General features: G+C 35.1%; 1 protein-coding gene across 2 annotated transcripts in view; it reads left to right on the forward strand.

Annotated features, from left to right (window-relative positions):
• The first annotated feature begins 16,973 nt into the window (after positions 1-16,973).
• The window catches only part of PTPRQ (protein tyrosine phosphatase receptor type Q), a 202,376-nt gene continuing 198,174 nt past the window's right edge, over positions 16,974-21,175 (forward strand). For both annotated transcript variants that reach the window (XM_059186422.1, XM_059186423.1), the window contains exons 1-4: positions 16,974-17,098; positions 17,455-17,566; positions 18,225-18,451; positions 20,848-20,917. In XM_059186422.1, the coding sequence (XP_059042405.1) occupies positions 17,042-17,098; positions 17,455-17,566; positions 18,225-18,451; positions 20,848-20,917 (466 nt within the window). In that variant the 5' untranslated portion in view covers positions 16,974-17,041. The remainder of the gene's footprint in view (positions 17,099-17,454; positions 17,567-18,224; positions 18,452-20,847; positions 20,918-21,175) is intronic.

Genomic DNA, 21,175 nt, shown 5'->3' on the forward strand with positions numbered 1-21,175 from the left:
TAACATAAGAAAACAGGTATCTTATATTTCTGATGATATTAGTAAACATTGACTTCAACCAATTCTGCCTTTTTCAGAGGAATTAAGCTCATAGTGATATGCTTATGCAGAATATTCTGGCAATAGATTTCATAATAGGAGTTTCTTTACAAAACAGAAATCCTTGTGTATTTTTTTTTCTTTATACTTTTATTTATTTATTTGACAGAGAGATCACAAATAGGCAGAAAGGTGGGCAGAGAGAGAGGAAGGAAAGCAGGATCCCTGCTGAGCAGAGAGCCCAATGTGGGGCTCCATCCCAGGACCCTGGGATCATGACCCGAGCCGAAGGCAGAGGCTTTAATCCACTAAGCCACCCAGGTGCCCCAGAAATCCTTGTTTTGTTTTGCTCAGCATTCTGAGCATTCAAAATATAAAGACAGAACATTTTATTAGTATAGACAAACTGTGAAATTCATTTGAACACCAAATATTTGTCTAGTGAATAATCCTCTGAAACTATTAGATTGCTAGCTTTCATTTCATGAGCACTGGGAGTGCAAAAAGATTTATATCATTTCAGAGAATCTCATAACTGTAACAGAACGGAAGGTGTACTGTATTCCAAGCATGAAAATAAACATTGGCTCCCACATTTAAGACCTAAAAGAATTCAGTGTGAACTTAGAAAAAATCATATAGCTGATATAGGACATCAATGGAAGTTTGCGATTTCCCTTCTTAATACCTTTCAACTATTTTTTATGTACTCTGAATTATGTTATAGACCCCTACTGTCCAACAGAAATACAATGGAAACCATAAATGAGAACCATATTTATAATTTTAAATTGTCTAATAGAGACATTAAAAAAAAGTAAAAAGATACAAGTGAGGGGGCAGTCCAAGATGGTAGCATAGGAAGCTCCTGAACTCATCTCCCACAGGCACACTGAATCCATAGCTACAATGGAACAGTTCCTTCTGAAAAAGACCTGAAGACTAGATGAAGAGCTCCTTTCCAACAAACAATAAAAGGGTCAGATTGAGATGGGTATGAGAGGCTGAGAGGCCAAAAACCCCATTCCTGCCACAGTAACCCACAATAGGGAGGGATATCACAAACCTGGAGCTTCTTCCTGAGAAACAAAGTGTCCATACCCCACATCAGACCCCTAAGACCTGTACTGGAATGATGAACTCCCAAAACATGTGGTTTTGAAATTCAGTGGGGTTTATGTCCAGGGGACCCAAAGGACTGTAAAATATTGAGATACTGCTCTAAAGGCTCTCACACATCCTTCCTGGGACCCAGCTGAAAGAAGCTGTTTGAAAAGCATCTAAACTATATATGAAAGAGATTCATTTGCTTATCTTAAAGTTTCTGTTGGAAAGGCAGTAGCCTCTTGGGACATTGCCCAGTGACAGAGGTCTTAACAGGAACGATTTTTGTGTTTTTTCTCTACCATGATAGCATTGGTGGGCATGTGTAGTTCCTACATTCACCCACTGGCCTGGTAAAATCAGTAGGTGTGCCCCAGTCCTGCCCACTCCTGCTGCCAAGCTAAAGCCATAAGCATAGGCACATAGTTCTCACAGGGAATGCTCCTTGATGTGGTTCCAATGGTCAGGGTGTTTGTGTTTCTGGGTTCCATGGGATAGAAACAATTAGAGAGATAGTTTTGGAAGGACACAAACCCCAGGGCACTTCACAGATCACAGAGTAAAGCACACCCCCAGTCTTGCTGTGAAAAAGGCCTATTTACTTGTCCTGGAGCTTCAGTCTGGAGGGCAGACCTTAGTTTGCCACACATTTAGAAGCCATGTAAGTGTTCTCAGGGAGCATTTGCTGGGGGAAGTCACCTTTGTGCTTTCCCTTGGCCTCAGTAAGCTTGCTGGTATCTCCCAGAAAGAAATGTTATACTCATTTGGAGCCCTGATTTTTACAACATTTGCTCAAAGGACATCTTCAGACCACCTGGTTGGGAGGCCAGCAGGATTTATCATTGTGATCCCACAGGAGTATGTATATTTACTTACATTAAAAGCTGCTTCCTGGGGTTCTGTATTTCCTGTCAGACTGAAACTAAGTGATGACTGAGATCTCTCACTTTGGAATACTAGCAGGTCTTGGCACACCTCTTCAACTGGGACCTAGGAAGAATAAGCCAGACTTTTTGGAGAATCACAAAGGTTTGAGAGACAGCCAAGAGCTGGGACAAGGTTGAACAATAAGGTTTCTTTCCTACATGAGGTCTCTCCTTCAAGAGTGGGGGAGGGAGCTGTTTTCCTAATACGTGGAAACCAACACAGAGAGAGCAGCAAGATGAGGGATCGAAGGATTCTGTTTTAAATGATAGGAAAGGATAAAACCTCAGAAGAAGACCATAATTAAATGGAGATAAGTAATTTATCTGATAGAAGTCAAAAGTAGTCATCAATAAATGCTCACCAAACTTAGAAGAAGAATGGATGAACACAGTGAGAACTTCAGGGAGATAGAAAATAGAAGAGAGTACCAAAACAACTCAGAGAACTGAAGGATACAGTAGCTGAGCTAAAACAACAGCAACAACAACAAAAATAAAACCGAAAACTAAAGGGGTTCAATGGCAAATTAGATAAAGCAGAAGAAAAGATCAATGATCTAGAAGGTAGGATTGTGGAGCTCAGAGCAACAAAAAGAAAAAAAGAATTTTTAAAAGAGAAGATATCTAAAGGGACAATGATAGTGGGGACTTTAATACACACTTACATCAATGGACAGATCATCCAGACAGAAAATCAGTAAAGAAAAATCAGCCTTAAATGACACATTGGACCAGACAGAGTCAATAGGTAAATACAGACTATCCCATCCAAAGACAGTAGAATATACATTCATCTTAGTGCACATGAAATATTCTCCAAGATAGATCACATGTTGGCCACAAAACTAATCTCTATAAAAAGACTGAAATCCTATCAAGCATCTTTTTTGACCACAATGGTATGAAACTATAACTCAGTTACAGGAAAAAAGCTGAAAAAGTCACAAAATATATCGAGATTAAACAACATGCTACTGAACTGTAAGTGAGTCAATGAAGAAATCAGGGGAGAAATAAAAAAATACTCTGAGATATTTTGGTGTAGTACCAGTAGTTTATTTTGGCTTTTGTGTCCCTTGCCTGAGGGGACATATCTGGAAAGATGTTTCTATGGCTGATGTCAAAGAAATCACTATACCTATGTTTTTTTTCTAGGAGTTTTATGGTTTCAGTTTTCATATTTAGGTTTTTTTAATCCATTTTGAGTTTATTTTTGTGTATAGCATAAGAAAGTCATCCAGTTCCTTTTTGTTGTTGTTATTGTTGTTTGTATTATCTGTCTAGTTTATCCAGCATCACTTATTGAAGATTCTCTCTTTTTTCCATTGTATTCTTGCCTTCTTTGTCATAGATTATTTGATAATGTAAACATGGGTTAATTCTCATCAATCTTCAATCTTTAAAAAAAATTATATTTATTTATTTGGTATTGAGAGAGAGCACAATCAGGAGAGTGGTGGGTAGATGAGAGAGAGAAGCAGGCTCCCCGCCAAGCAAGGAGCCAGATGCAGGACTTAATCCCTGGACCCTGGGATCAAAACCCAAGCCAAAGGCAGATGCCCAACTGACTGAGCCACCTGGGTTGCCCAAAGAAGCTTAATTTTGATGTGAATCTCTTTACCCCCTCCCTTGCCACACAACAATCAGAATTCTCTCTCCTGGAAGTATAAAATATGCATCATTCTTGGGCTTAAAATCTCCTGCCATGGCTTACAATGCTCTTCCTTTCCCTTGTGACCTTATCTCTTCTCCTTCCAATCTCTGTCAGCTCAGGAAAGGCTACTGTCCTTAAATCACTGCCCAATTTTTGCCATCCTCTCCTCCTTCAATCTGTCAGCTAGTTCTGGCATTTAAACCTCTAAAACAGATTGTCAGTGTGTCTATTTCTCTCCATCACCACTGCACCTCTCATGTCCTAGTCATTATAACTTCTTACCAAGACAGCAGTCTAGGTGACAGATGGTAGCTTCTCACATCCCAACTGGTCTCTGTTTCCATTCTTGATTCCCTTATAATCCACTTTGCATATAACAGCCAGAGAAAGAGAGAGCTATTAAAAACACAATGTCTTTCATTGTTTTACCATCTTCTGGTAGATTTCCATTGCCCTTCAAATAAAAATTAAACTCCCTGCCATGGTCTCCAAGACCTCATGTGATTGGACCTTCATCTAACTATCCTGTCTACTTAGTTACTATGGTACAACCATATGTGACTTTCTTTCTACTCTTCTAGCATGCCCAAAACATTTTCATTTCAAGGTTTTCCCCTTGACATTCATTTTGCATGGATATCTTGCTTTCAGTTTTGGTTGTCTTTTTCCTGTTACTAAATTCTAATCTCAAATATTATCTTCCCATGTCCTTTTCTGATTGTGTAATCTAAACAAAACTGCTCTTTGATCTAAACAAAATTGCTCCTTGATGTAGCTGAGTTATCTCATTCATTTATGTATCGAGTTCGCTTGCTATTAGGTGCTCCTGCTAGACAGTAACTTCCCTACAATCAGATGTCTTTTCTGTCTTCTTTATCCCAATTATATCTAGTGCCTATTCTAATGTTTACCCTGAATAAGTAGCTCAATAAATATTTGATAAATAAGTAAAACATAACATTGTTTCCCCATATATGATTGGGATAATTATGGAGGGAAGATATCAATACTGAATACAGTATCAGGAAAATGTAAAACTTGAGATGCACTTTTAGTAGGCTTCATACTCATGGAAAAGAAATGATTCCACATGAGCAGGTTCACAAGGTCATGAGTGAGCATTCTATTTGTTACTTCTAAATGTCATTCAATGATAGGGGCCTCCTTATAAATCATTCATTGAAAATCCTATTCTTTCTGAAATTATTTGATTCATTTTTATATTCAGTATAGGTGAAAATCCTAAACATTTTTAATATTAATTGTAAAAAGTTCACATTTTATTTTACCCTTACCTGTTTGTACTAATTCTCATTTTTCAAGGCAAATGCCAAAAAAAAAAAAAAACTTTCTTTGGGGTTAACTGAGGCTATAAAATTATTTATTGTCAGATGAAACATATAAGTCTAGAGTTAATTTTTCCTATTTTTGTATGAACACTTTTCCCCCAGAGACTGTAAATTATGTATATACTAATAAATGAAACTTATTCTAAGAAATCACGTTAATATTTAGGATTCAGATTATTTTTCAACTATGTTATATTACTAATGGCTATCCTAATCATTCTCAACCAATGAGATTATTTGTTAAATTTTAATGAATTAAGCAACAGTATCCTGTTTGCTTAGCACAGTGTAATTGCATAATTGGGATCATTTACCTAATCATTTAAAATTAATCATCCCAGATCTTCAAACTATGCTTTAAAAGTAGAAATAAAGCCAGAATTACATTTTTTTTCAATTGATTTTTGTTAGATGCATAGTCCCCATACTTTGGGAAACAAATCTCTATCCTTCAAACTGGATTTTAGGAATTTATATATTTTACATGAGATCACCACAGACTGTTGCTTTTCTTTCTTTCCATTCATTAATGCCTTAATGTAACTCTTCATATGTTCAAATTTAGCACTCCATTAAGATTATATTCTGTTATTACAAAGTACCTTCTCCTACCATCCTTTTTGTCCTGGAAGTCTTCAGCATTCTCCTCACTCCTCCTGCCTTTCCATATGCCAGACAAGCAAGGTAATTGTCAGTGACACCTTATAAATCAATAAACAATGATATGCATCCAGACCTCATGATTATCTTTCTCAGTAACAAAACACTCTCCCCACAAGACAGTGATAAACATGTCTACCTCGGAAATTTGTTTCTCTGATTCCTACCACATAACAATTGCTTTTTAAAGCATCATAATGTTTAAATAATTTATAAAATTAATGTCATTATTTTCATTTAGATACATCTTTCTGTTTAACAAACACGAAATATAGAGTGAAGAAGAGTAAAGATTGTTACAGCTTTTAATGACTCAATAAATCTTCAAGGTATTAGAACTATCAGGTTATTCCACTGAAAATTTCTAAAGGCAATGCCAGTTCTCAGAGCTTTAATGAATAATCGATTGGCTCAGGTCACAATGGAAGATGGCCTGCCATGGAGCACATTTGTCAGGCATCCATTTAATAATCACTGGAGGGTGTTCTCTATCCCAGGTGTGTCTTTTTGTTGTTCTCTCTTGCTGCTTTGTTTTTGTTTGACTCCCCTAACACTGAATGTATTCTAGTTTATTTAACAGTCCTCCAAATCCTGTTTCTCTCCTGAGGCACATGTGTGAGTGCTCTGGAGAGCCCTGGGACTTGTCCTCATTGTCCATTTCCTTGACATGATGGACCCAGCTCTGTCTCAACCTTTTGCATCTCCTCTCAACCCTGTCTCTAACCCTGACATTATATCCCACTGTTTGTGCTGCCAGCGTCTCTGTCCAGGGGCCAGCTTTCCTAGTGGAGTATTGGGAAGATGGTTTAAGGCTGACTACTCCATGTGCTTGTACTTGATTCATAGGACATTGTCATCTTTGTCAGGGCAGAAGTGGGTGTACAGATTGTTCCATGGCTCTTTTTTTGCAATGTTCTTTCTTATCAATTTCCTTTTTCTCTGACCACTTGGGAACATGAGCAGCAGGTCTGCTAAGTACATGTCCAAGTGGGAGATGTCAATCTTTCTAGTAGGCACCCTCAATTTATAGTAGAGATACACGTCGGTCTCATTTACCTGCAGTGTGGGGGGTGGGCAGAATCCCCCTGTTTACAATACCTTGGGAAGCCAGGGAAAAGCCATGGTCTTCTTTACGAAGTCAGAAACTTGCGACTCCAGTGATTCCTGCTTTTTCTTCCTCTAGTATTCTGCTTATGTGGATTTGGGAGAGTGATATTTTTTTGTTTTCAGGTGAAAAGTCCAATTCATTATGCAGTACATCTATTATACACATATCCACATATAAGTCAGAATATATACATATATACACACATATGTATACAGATACATATTTTAAATACTTCATTTATATATATTTGTATATACATATGTATATATATATATATATGTATGCATGGATGTGTGTGTGTGTGTATGAAATTTAAAAACTATTTGAGACTTTGTGTTTTAGTACATAAACTTCTGAGTCAGACAATTATGCTTATTAACTATGTGAACTTCACTCAGTTATTCAGAATCAACTGGCCCCAAATTACTCCTTGATGAAGACAGGAAGAATCACAACCTCTTCTTTTCAGTATTAATGTCTGTGAATTTGACTGGTACAGAGTTGGTGCTAAGTAAATTATTTTTTAACAGTCAAAAGCATAAATTTCTCTCTTTCTCTAGATATTCTTTTGTATGACATCTAAAAAGGAAAATACATTTCAAATAATTGTGGATGACAACAAAGCCAAAGTAAAGAATTTGATTCCAGGGGTGGACTACATGTTGGACATGAAGACAGTTAGAGGCAAAGATTACAGTGTATCTGTAATGACGAAAGTGGCTACAAGTAAGGTTATATCATAAATAAATTCTTTGCCATATAGTTTTATAAGAACTTAAAGTGTTTTGGCTTAGCATAAATTTAGCTATTTTAAAACATAAAGCCTGATAATGAAGGAAAATTATGACGATAAAAATATGGTTAAGATAATTCTCAAAAACTATATGAACAACAAGCAAATCTTTGTATGACTAAATGCATTGAGAAGTACCTAGAGTTTTTTCTAAATAATCTGAAGCCAACATGTATATATAAGTGTGTGTATTATTTATCACATATATGAAATACACATGTGTGCATACATGCATATATGTTTGTGTATATACACAAACACTGTATATAGTACGCCACAATAATATAAACACAATTCATTTTCTACTGAGGAAGGGGTTTGATAGAAATTTTTTCCTCCCTGATATTTGTAAATTTACTGTAAATCAGTTTCATAATATTTTGGATGTGGTGGAATAATAGTATCTTACCAATAATTCTTACGAAAGTGTGTGTGAGGCCTACAAGATCCCCTCTCAGTGCAAATGAATTGGTAGTGCAAAAAACAACATTACTTCCTTTGACCAATGTATTAAAAATGTAGCAATATAGGAATGCTAAAAGCTTTGATGTAACCAGAACCACATTCGAAATTACCCTCACTTCTGACCCTTGTTCACTCTCTGACTGACTTGTTCACTTCTGACCCTTGTTCACTCTCTGACTGACTTGTTCACTTCTGACCCTTGTTCACTCTCTGACTGACTTGTTCCGTTTCTTTCTGCCTTGCCTTGCCTTTCCCTTCCTTTCCTTCCCCTCCCCTCTCTTTCCTTTCTCTTTCCTTTCCCTTTTCCTTTTCTTTCCTTCCTTTTTCTCTTCTTTTTTTCTTTGTAGAAAGAATGAGGTGGAAGGGACAGAGGGAGAGGGAGAGAATCTCAAGCAGGCTCCATACCTAGCAGGGAGCCTAACAAAGCTTTATCTCAAAACCTGAGGTCATGACCTGAGCTGAAATCAAGGGTCAGATCCTTTAACTGACTGAACCACCCAGGCGCTCCATTGTTCTGTTTCATTTTTTATTCAATATGTAGCTAACTGCTAGTCGCAGCTAACAAATTTGGGATTATATGGTATAAGGATCCTTCCATTACAAGCACTCAGGGGCACAAGTCTACAGGAATTACTAGTGACTTGACTTATGATTGATTAAGGAAAGACATTTGGGAACTAGGGAAGATATTAATGAGTCACTTAAATTGAAGCTAAATATATATAATGTCCTGTTTCTCTATTTGCAGAGCTGAACATAGAAGCTGTTATACATGAAAAAATTTAAGGATTGGTACCTAGATGATTAAATTATATTATTTATTTTGCTTTGTGTATATGTGTGTGTGTGTACGTGATTTTAACTTATATATAATTTACCTTTTCAATAGAACCATCTAGGATATGTGGCTTAACATTAAAAGCTGTGAATACTACTTCTGCACATTTAATGTGGAATCCAACAGAGACCAGTTTCACTCAGTACAAGATTTATAAATCAAACAGAACATTTGCAGACGAACATTTTATTTGCAGAATTATTCCAGAACACACAGTTACAGATCTGACTCCTGGTGGAATACATAACATCGTCATACATAGAGTGAGAGGCAATGTTGAGAGACCTCGCACATTTATCAGAGTTGTTACAGGTATACAAATTCTTATTGATATTTTAAAAATTAACATTTGGGTTACATATTATATTGTTCAAGATACAATTTCAGTGCTTTTTTTTTTATTTGAAAATTTAAACTTTATAAAATGAGGGTAAAATACTCATTTTATTGGGATAGTCTGTGCATTTTTTGAAAGAATATAGGTAAAATGCAAATTGGATTAAATAGTTTCTGGTGCATGGTCAGTGCTCAGGAAATGTAACTAATACTACACTTGAATGTCACATCAAATTAGAGGTCCAGCTAGTGAAAGTAGGTGGATGATTTGGGGATCATCCATTCTCCTAAAAACTTACTCATTGTTTTTCGTGTCCTACGAGGTGATATACGCGTAAAAAAGCATAGTCTTAGATTCTACAGAGAGTAGTAAAGAATGGAAGCATAATGGAACATATAGTATAAGTCAAATTAATAGGTGACACAATGGAAATAAATTCAAACTTATTCTGGTTGAATAGAAAAGGAAAAGACTAGCTCCATGGCAGGGATGGAGAAGGTTCTTTGAGCCTGGTAATGACTGCAAAGTGTAAGGCATTTTTTAATTTGACTAGAGGGCATGTGGAGTATGAGAGGGGGAAGACTCACAGAGAGAGGGAATAGCCTATGCAGAATTATGGAGGTGAAATGAAAAAGGGCCTATTTGTGGAATAATAAGCAATTCAATATTGTAAGATTTTGTTGTTTGTATATGTGAACAAAATCATATTCTGAACAAAGCATCATTTTAAAATCCAAATGAAGCTGTGAAACCTATCAATATTTTAAATTTTTGAAAAAAGAACACAATCACAGCAATAGCTTATGAGATTGTTCTTTTTTTTTTTTTAATATTTTATTTATTTATTTGACAGAGGGATCACAAGGAGGCAGAGAGAGAGAGAGGAGGAAGCAGGGTCCTGGCTGAGTAGAGAGCCCGATGTTGGGCTTGATCCCAGGACCCTGAGACTATGACCTAAGCTGAAGGCAGAGGCTTTAACCCACTGAGCCACCCAGGTGCCCCTATGAGATTGTTCTTAAGCAATCTTTAAGACTGTGGATTCAACACAATCCAAAGCAGACATGCGATGATAACTCAGTCTGTGGACATTTGTGATGTGGCTTTTATACATAGTATTTGCCTCTAACTGCTGTTGTAACAAATTGCCATAAGCTCAGTGGCATGAACCAACAAAAAAATTTATTATGTCCTAATTCTGTAGGTAATACATTCAACATAGATCTTACCAGTCTAAAGTCAAGGTGTTTGGAAGGTTGTGTTCTTTTTAGAAGTTCCAGAGGAAACCCAGTTCTTTGCTCATTTAGAGTGTTTGCAAAATTAAGTTCCTTGACCATGTCCTTGCTGGCAGCCGAGAATTGATGCCAGCTCTAGAGGAAGCCTCATTCCTTGGTTTGTAATCCTCGTCTTCCATCTCCAAAGCCAACAAAGAAGGTTGAATTGCACCCATGCTTAAACTCTCTCCTACCTTTTTTTTCCTATCACATGTGACTGTTCTTCCTTCCACTTTTAAGGGCCTATGTGTTTAGATTGGGCCTACCTGAATAATCTAGGTTGATTTCTCTGTTTTAAAGTCCGTAATCTTAGTTACATCTAAAGCCCCTATTGCCATGTAACATAACATATTACAAGGCTTCAGGGTTAGCATGTGGGCACCTTGGAGTGTCATTATTCTGCATTCTAAATACACTATTGTTTTCCTAAATGTGATATGTATGTGACAATGAAAAACAAGCAATGTGTTTAGAATTCATTCATCAGCTTTACTCCTGGATTTGATACTTATTAACTGACTATTATTGTTTGTTACCTAGTATTTTTGGCTTTATGTTTCAGTGTAATTTGGAGTACATGATCTTTGAGACTCTTATGACTCTTAAACATTCTATTACACTTTGTTCATTTTATTTTTTAATTTTTAAAGGTTTTATTTATTTGAGAGAGAGAGAGAGAGCACATGAGTGGGGGGAGGGGCAGAAGGAGAGGGAGAGAGAGAGAGAAGAAGACTTCCCACTGAGCAGGGAACCCTTCATGGGGCTCAATCCCAGAACCCTGAGATCATGACCCAAGCCAAAGACAGATAGATGGTTAACCCACCTAATCACCCAGGGGCCCCTACTTTGTACATTTTAAATATTATTTATATATAAATACTCTACATCTTTGTTATTTCTTAAAGAACACATTTGTTCAATCATGTATTCAATGTCTTTTCTTCAGAGTGTCACAGTAAGTACAGTATACAATCAAACACATTAAAACTGGACCCATTCAAAAATTTTCAGTCTGTGGCAGATTTTCTAAACCTCAGTACTACTGACATTTTGGGCTGGGTGATTCCCTCTGTATTATGCACTGTAGGATGTTTAGCTGCATCTCTGACCTCTGCCCACTACATAATAGTGTCATGGTAATCACATTCCATTTCCAGAAATCCAGAAGTTGGCAAAATCACAAATGGTCCATGGTAAGCACTGAGGTATGTGGTTGGACGGAAAGATCAAATCACTGAGCAAAGATTGAGAAAAAGCATGGTAAATATTTTGCTGATGTACAGGTAAAGAAGATTATGCAGTAAATGGAACAGAGTTTGCTCAATAAGAATTTGGTAAAGTAACCAAAACAATGTCAATGTCAGAAAAGTTTCATGGAAAATATAGACTGTCTGGTCATTTTCATGAAAGAGAACACTTTATGAAATAGTTAGGAACCTGATGATCCGAATGCAGTGTGGTATAGGAGATGGTTTTGAGAGATTATAGGTGGGTAATGGAAGTCACTACTAGAGGAGAGGAGTGGTTTGAAGTGAGTTGATAAGGAAGGGAAATAGAGAAAGTGGCAATCTGGGTTCCCCGGGGTGGGAGCGGGGCGGGGCGGGGGGTGTCTCTGGAGCAGGAATAGATCCTGCCACCCTGCTTTTTGCAGAGTAGTAATAATGGAACAATGTTGGGGGGGGGCATTGTGTGCAGAGCACTGTTGACATGAGGAGGGGGTTAAAATTAAGAAATGTAAAAGAGGCGATGTGATGGTTTTCTACTAGTCAGGGCTTACATTTACTAAGCTCTTGCTATGTTCAAGCCACTCTTCTAGACATTTTATGTGTATTAACTTATTTTATTCTCACAATAGTGTATAGAGTAGCAGTATTATTATCTCCAAATTGATGCAGCCAGTGAGGTACAGAGGGGTTAAGGATTTTGCCTAAAATCTTACTTATGTGGCAGAGCCAGGGTTTAAACCCAGTAAACCAGTTCCAGAGCCCATGACCAGTGCCTGTTGCTAAAAAATGATTCCTTGTTTAGACTTACGGCACCTAAGGTGATGCTGACTTACTAGAGAATGCTTATTTTATTAATAATTTATACCTATTTTTGAAATAGGAGAAAGCTATAGCCACTTGATGAATATGTGTTGCCTTAGATGGAGTCCCTTTAAATTGGGGACCATTTCAAATAACAATCTTTGACTTAACAGTAAAACTATTTACTGTTGCTTGAATCCTCTATAAAGTATTGATTTATTTGGGATTTCTTGATCTGCTGTTATTTGTAAGCCACTTAGTATAGGTTAGAGAGGTGCAGTTATCTTAATTATTGAACCTTAAGTTCCAAAGCTGTTGCTTCTAGGTCTAAATCCTGGCTCTACCTAGTTCACCTATTAGCTTTGAGACCTTGGTGAAGTTGCCTAAATTCTTTGTTTCTTAGTTTTCTCATTTCTTAAATGACAATGATAATGGTATGTACTTATGAATGGTTATGACTGTTGCATAGAGCATGTGAAAGTGCTAGCCCAGGACAGATGGTATCATAAACTTGGTACAATTAGTGATAATTTTGCACGTCTTATGCATGAGTATCTCCTCAATGATAGTATATATTGTGCCCAGCTTATGATTTAGTCATGGAAGGATTTAAATGGGATATGCCAAGCTTATTCTATACAGTGTTGGTACATAGGAAGTATAAATAAAAATTCATAATAATGGTAGTGGAAACTTTTTAAGTCTTCCCATTTGATTTTAAAATAGCTGGCTTTTGTTTTCTTGATAGTGTTTTGATAAGTATGTGCAGCTTTTTTGCGGGTATTCCAAGGTATGTAACACCTTCCTCTCACTTTGTGTAAGTGTGCTCTTTGAGTCAGAATCTTCTGAGGAGTTCCTTATGTAGCTTGTTCTTCCATTTTGAGTCTCCTCTTCCTCTCTTTCTTAAAGGTTAATATACCATAGTTTGTACCAGAATTTTGTTTTTGAGGTCCTCCGAGTTCTTTTGAACTTTTTTTTTCTTTGTAGACACTGATCATAAGAGTAGATTGTTGCTTTTTTTTTTTTTTTTTTTAGTTTCTCAAAATGCAGTTTAGGTAGACTTACCAAAACACTAAGGGGAAAAGTTGAGAGATTCTTTAAAGCTATACTGTCCAATATAGAGTGATAAGCAATCTGTGACTATTGAGTTTTAAGACATGACCAGTCCAAATTCAGCTGGGCGATAAGTGTGAAAGATATAGGATTTCAAAGACAGTATGAAATACAGGGAACTGGCTCATTAGCAATGTTATATTGACTAAATGTGAAATGATGTTTTGATATATTGGTTTAAATAAAATGTATTATTGGGGTAATTTTACATGTTTCTTTTTACCCTTTTCATGTGAGCCACATTATATTTTTTGGACACTGCTGCTTTATAGAATCAAGAGACCGTTAAGCATATTTAAGTCTCTGAGATATCCCACAATAAAGAAAGCTGTTTAACTTAAACAAAGAAGTTATTGACAAAGTGGCTGAATCATAGAACATCTTTTAAACTCTGAGGATTTAGGTTTCTGAGGATTAGCTCAAGAAATTTAGTCTGAAAAAAAATATGTAACTATGCCTAGAATTCTGTTTGCTATCCTTAATTAAATTGAACACAATGTGATATTCTCTTAAAACTCCAAACACATCCATCTCACAATTTGATTTTTGTTGGTTAGTAACAGTTTGGTTGAGAGTAATAGTTTCGCTTCACATTTTCCTGCCTTTTGAGAGATTACATTCCATGAGGTACAAATCATGTATTTATTACAGCATTTACTTTCAGTTAATTGAATCTTCCAGCTCATATTCAGGACTGTGCACTCTTCCACAATGACATAAGAGTTGCTCCATCTCCACTACTTTTTTTCTGAGGGCAAGCCTCCTGTCTCTCTGTCCAGACTACCACAGTATCCTACTAATTGCCCTCCCATTGCCATTTTCACTTCTCTCCAAGTCTCCTGTTTTTCATATACTATTTCAAGCTAATCTTTTAAAATAATAATTTTAAAAAGCCACATTGATTTCTTCTTCAAATTCTCCAGGTTTCCATTGCATTTAAGGGGGGGGGGATCTAACATCTTTATGATAGCCAGCATGATCATCAGACTTTCTCTTTCTTACTTGATTCCAGAAACTCAGGTTGGCCTTTCTCACTTACACTAAATTCTGTCCACTTCCAGGGCTTCTATTAATTCTGCTTCGAAAAGTCTTTACCAAACTGTGTGGAAGCTTCCAGTCTTCTCTCTCAATCAGATCGGCAGGTTTCCAGACAAATATATTCTTCCTCTTCTTGGTGAGACATGCTTTATCCTTAGCCAACCCTCCTTCAGTGTGTAATCTTAACTCACAGTCTAGGAAATTATATCCTATCTCATCACCATCCCAGTAAGCAGACCTTTACTTCTATCTTTTTTCTTCTTCCAAAGTTTCATTCCAGGTCCTTTTCCAGTGTCTTGCCTAAGATTTCATGGATATTAGTTACTTTCTAGGATCTTGGAGGAAATAAAAAGTATTAGTCCTCACATAAGTCAGTAAGTGTGAGTACTAATTGGTTGGACTTTTGTCATGTTGGATTTTTGTCTATTTTACTATGAGCTGGTGAGAAGAACCAAGCTCTTTTCTCTCGAGCTTGGGAATACGGAGGACATAGGTCTATGTTCAGAATGATCCAGGAAAAATGCCAGCGGCAGCTATGCATAATAAAGGAATTCTACCCATACAAACTGGTATTCCTCTGATCTTTTTACTTTGGCTTTCATATTCTAAAGAGTTATTATAAAACTATAGTTTTCCCTACATGGGCAATTTGGAGATGATGCTGAGAGAATGTTTATTGTGTCTTTGAATGTCATCGTGGAAATTAACTGGTCAATACCAGGGCCAGTTACCAGGAAAGCATTATAAGCCTTAAAAAAACTTTTAAAAGAAGATAAAGAAAGACTACTCTAAAAGTATCTCTCACCTGCCCCAATGTGAGAAATTGACCTGTTAAGGTTTCTATTTTATATCACGTGATCTATCAGTTTTGTTAGAAAATATATATTTCATTTTTTATTATATTCATTTTAAATCATCTCTGATAGATAGCTTTAAAATGATAAGCAGAGTTAAATATTTAATTCCACAGTCCTTTCTTCTGGGAGTGGTATTAAATTTGTCTTTATCAGGTATGTTTTTGGCATGCTTGGCTTCATAATCTCTCTTCCTCCCCATATATTGTTTGTCTGGAATCTGCACTAAAGATAAGGGAGAGTGAAAATCTGACTCATTGGCAACCAATCAGAAGAACCTTATGTAGAAAACTCCCTTCAAGGAGGTACAGGCAGCATAAACAAGACTCTGGGAACAGTGGAAGTAAAAGTAGAAAAATATGGTTGAAGTGGCTAGAACTATTAATACTTATTGTTGAGAAGCTATTGTATTTCACTTCCTACATGAAAAAAGCTTTTCTTTTAAGGAGACACCTGACTAAATATTCATCAGAAATGCTCACCCTTTAAAAAAATTTGGCAGATGTTAGTTATATTTTTTCCAATTATCTTCTGCTTTATAAAATATCCAGTTAATTGGATCAATAGTTTGGATTTAAGTAATTCGCTTAAAATGATTCAAGTTTTCAATTAGAGCTTAAGGTTTATAAAACAATTTGGGCAACCAGCAGATTTTAGCAGGTAAAGAATATCCCAGAAACAGATACATTAATTGATATATTATTTCTGATAATTATACTTAAAAATATTTATTATTAAAGATTTAGATGCCTAACACTTTTGTGTGATCAGAGATAATTTAGAGGATTCGGTGCCTTTTAGCAATGTGATTATATTGAAATCCGACAGACTGTTGATTTTCATTTTTTCTTTTGAATATTTAGAAGAATAACTCTATTTCAAACCTCTATTTTTCAATATCAGAACCGGAAAAACCCGAGAAACTTAAAGCCTTCAATATTTCCACACATTCCTTTTCTGTCTACTGGAGCCTGCCCTCTGGCCATGTGGAAAGGTTTAATGTGGATCTTGTTCCTGACAGCGGCTTTGTTACTATCAAAGATCTTGGAGGTGAAGAGTATCGGGTATAGTTTTCATTATCATACTTGCCGAGCCAACTTGTATTTATATTTGGTCCTCATAGGAAAGTTCTTTATGAAACTCATACACCATGAACACTTTGAGAGTTTTTAAAAGCATAAAATGAAGACAAAAACACTGATGCTGAGTTGATGAGTGTAAGTTTCAGCATGGGTGGACTGTTACCTTAGCAACGTCTATGCCTTTTTTCTTAAGTCTTACCCTGAACCTACAGCCAGCCATCCAAGGGTTCATGAATAGTTTAACAAAGAAAGGGCTGAGCTATTGAGTAATCCAGGCTCATTAATTGTGTACTTGCCAGGAGGATCTGTCTTTAAATCATTAATGCAGGCAACATTTCTCTCTAGAGCCATCAATGTGATTCCACTGCCTGAAAAATGTAATAATGATGGATTTTCTTATCATTTTTCTTTTACTTTTTATTGGAGCTTCAGAGACACAGGTATTTCATACATACTCTTAAAAACCAGGGTTAAGTAATGGGCTGTAGATTTCTTAAGACTCTTAAATAGTTGTTTCTTGTGACAACAAACAAGAGGGATTGAAGTACTGATTTTGTTTTTGATAACACCGTATGCTTTGTAAGTTTTTATTATCTGTTACTTGGTAAATAGTTATGTGATAGAACAAATTTATTATATTTTACAATAATATGGAACTTGGAATATTTTAAACAGTGCAGAGTTTATAGGGTGAGATGTTAACTTTATTCTGTTATTGTTGTGATGGATTTATTGTTTTAGCTTTCTTGTTTTTCAGAAAGAGTTTTAATGCAATTATTTGGTTTTGGTGTTCCAGGTTGATGTTTCCAAAGCTGTTCCTGGAACTAGGTACGATGTAACCATCTCTACTATTTCTGCTACAACATACAGCTCACCTGTTAGTAGAACAGTGACAACCAATGTAACAAGTAAGTATATGTTCCTTTTTTTATGAAGTACTTTTTATGAAGTATTTGCAGTTAGTCTATTGGATAGAAATACTTAGCTTAGCCCTATGTGCCTTATATACATGAAAACAGGTTAGTAATTAAAGCAAAATGGAAACTTAAGAAAGTGATCTGTTTAGGACTTGTGTCCTACTGGTTCTTTAGCTTTCTTGACTTTCAGAGTAAAGATAATTATACTTGTTTGTGAAATTGACCAGAGAGACCGTTAATGGTAATATTTAAATAATACAGAGCCATGAAAATAGACTCAGTACTCTTGTTCAGGAAGAATAATTAAGTTTGTAAGACTGTGTTCTGGCTTTCTTAGTTTTATGTGTAAGCTTTGCACAAATAAGTTTCTTTTAAAAATGATCTGGCATCAAAAGTGTATTTGGCATGTATGTAGTAGCATTCCATTTTTTACATTCTTATAAAAGAATGTTTCTGGTATCCCCCAAAGCATTTAATCTTTTTTTTTTTTTTCTATTGGTAGCAAAGCTCTAGGGAAGATAAAGTCACATTTGAAAGACCATTAGTCTTAGGGAACTTGGAAAGTCTACATTTGTAAAAGCTTTCTTATTTATGATTGTGAAAATGTAATAATTGTTTGACCTTTTAACAACATATTTTTTTTAAATAGAACCGGGACCTCCAGTCTTCCTGGCAGGAGAAAGAGTTGGATCTGCTGGAATTCTTCTATCTTGGAATACACCACCTAATCCAAATGGAAGGATTATGTCTTATATTGTGAAATATAAGGAAGTTTGTCCATGGATGCAAACAGAATACACACAAGTTAAAACAAAGCCAGACAGTCTGGAAGTTCTTCTTACTAATCTTAATCCTGGAACAACATATGAAATCAAGGTAATATTTTTGTTAATATTTAGTATTAAATATTAAGTATTTAGTATTAACACAATATTAAAATACTCCATTCATTTTAAAGATGAGGGCGCTTTTTCCCACCTGATTAAGTCTTTACAGCCGAACACAGCCAAGTGATTGAAGAATGATCACCTGAGTCCTGACCTCAGTGCCCATCTGGGCCTTTAAAATTTGAACAACTGTTATAACATTTTTTCATTATTAGATGTATTTGTATAATTTATTTATTTTAAAAACATTTAACTTAGCAACTTTTTCAAAGAATGAATCTAGTTTAAATGACATAATTTAGGCTTTATAGGTAAAAAATAGTCTACTTTTTCATTAACCTTTAAGTTAGCTTTGTTATTTTTCCCTTAATCCTGTTGTTTTATGTGTCAGTTATCAAAATTTAAATAATGGAATGAAAGTTTCTATTGAGCCAGCTTCTCAGAGAACAATAAATTCAATTCAGTTCCATTCAATAAGTATTTCTTGAACATTTATTGTGTCTTTTGTGTTTATAAAAATGTTTAGTTCTTTACAATGTTTAATATGCAAAATCAAACATCTTATTAAAAATTAAATAAAGAAGAGCATATAAAAAGCAATCCTAAACTATGCCATATGAAAATGTTTCCAATTAAGATATATTTGTGGTATTTTCAGAGGTTAGTAAAAGATACAGATATCTTTGTGATCCTTTCTATTTTCAATATAACATCAACATATTCTTTGAGTTTTTAAGATAATTCAATATAGAGGAAAAAATCTATAAAAGCTGTATAAATATGTGATAAGACATAAGTGAGATGGCTTTCTGGATGGTAAGAAATGATGGGAAAGAAAGAATTTGCCTGGGGAGGGGGTTACATTATTGGAAGCATGCCTATTTGTGAAAGCAAAGCACACAGTAAGAATTAGAGAGCATCCCAGTAGTAGGAATCCCCTATATGAGAACAGTTAAAGGGAAATTTTTGCAAATGTCAAAGATTCATGGTGGTTATTTCATTGCAGAGACATGGGTAAAGAGTAGGAGACCTTTTCTAACTGACACATAAAATAGCACAGTATACATATATTTTGTCAACAGTACATTTTAGATTAGTTTATATGTTAAAATATACTATTGAAGGTAATATGTAAAGATTAAATTTTAATGTGATCATAAGAAGCTGTTACAGACAGAAAGCTAGTTCTACTTAGATCTATATAGAGTTCAAATTGTTATTCCTTTGAATTTTCTTATTTCAGGCCTATTGGGAAGCCTTTATTCTTCTTTTAATTCCACACTTTTCTAAATCATTGTTGTGACCTTTAAGCTGTTCAAATAAATGTTAGCCATTTCAGAATTACAAAGAGTATTTGGTGCAGTATGTTTGATATCTTCAAATGTAGATCTCAAATCTATATGATCGGGGGAAAATCCCATTAAGTTCTTTACAGGTATTATTTCATTTAGTCCTTAGAACAATTCTATGACATAGATAAATCATTCTCATTTTAAAGAAAAGGAAGATGTTACCTAGAATAAGGCCAATAAATTGCCTACAACTACTCATTTAAGAATTAGTGGAGTGCAATTTAAATTAAGGTTTTCAGACTCCGGTTTTGGCATTTGGATAAGTGAAGAGTCTTAATCTCAATAATGACATTATCTCTGCCTATTCTAGTCTATTTGATTAGGATATCTGAGTTTAAAATAATTTTTCTACATTTTTTTCTATCTATTTTTTCCATCTTTCAAATTCAAAATACTTAGTCTAACTGATTAGACTTATTTTTTAATTGTTTTCTTGAGTATGTATTTGTTTAGATTGTAAACTATAAGGCAAGATACCATATATATGGTTTCATATTTGTTACAGAAATAGTCATAGTATCTGGCATGAAGTGAATATAATAGAAAGAGGTTGAGCTTTAGAAATAAACAGAACTTCAGTGGAATTCTGGTTCTACCACTTATTCCGTAAGACTCAAGCAAGTTACTTGACTTCTCTCAACCAGTTTCCTCATCTATAAAATGCTGATAAGAACACTTCATGCATTGATTATGTGGATAAAATGAGATGTGTAAAATTTCTAGGAGATTTCCTGGTACATGAAAGTTGCCCATAAATAACTGTTACTATTACTGCTACTAATTGGCTATAAAACTTGACTATTAATTTTTCTATTGGGAATTGATTAAATATGTTGAATCAAACTATGCTGCAAATATATCCTTAAGGATAATAGAAATATGGAATAGCTCCAAGTGTACTTTCCACTTTGGGAGTTTTGCAGGGATTAAGGGAAAAATATCTTTGTCATTTAACTAATCAATATCAAAATGTTATTATTTCAGATTCTGTTTAATTAGAGAGCATGAACATAATTCTTTTGGTCTGTTTTAGGTTGCTGCTGAAAACAGTGCTGGTATTGGAGTGTTTAGTGACCCATTTCTTTTCCAAACTGCAGAAAGTGGTAATTTGCTTAAATCATTTATTCTAAATTAACTTAATTATAAGTTTTTTTATTTAAAATAAATAGGTATATAAGCCAAATAATGATGTTAAAATCCATAGACTCTTCAATAGCATGGCCATTCAATTACTTTTAGAATCTTCTTAGATAATTATTCATTAAAATATATATTATTCTCTAAATTTATGAAAGCAGTGTTATCTTAAAAAAAGCTTTGAAAAAATAAGAAACAGACAGTAAAAATTACCCATGACCTTG

Source organism: Mustela lutreola, chromosome 8 (assembly GCF_030435805.1).
Source record: "Mustela lutreola isolate mMusLut2 chromosome 8, mMusLut2.pri, whole genome shotgun sequence".
Taxonomy (NCBI): Eukaryota; Metazoa; Chordata; class Mammalia; order Carnivora; family Mustelidae; genus Mustela; species Mustela lutreola.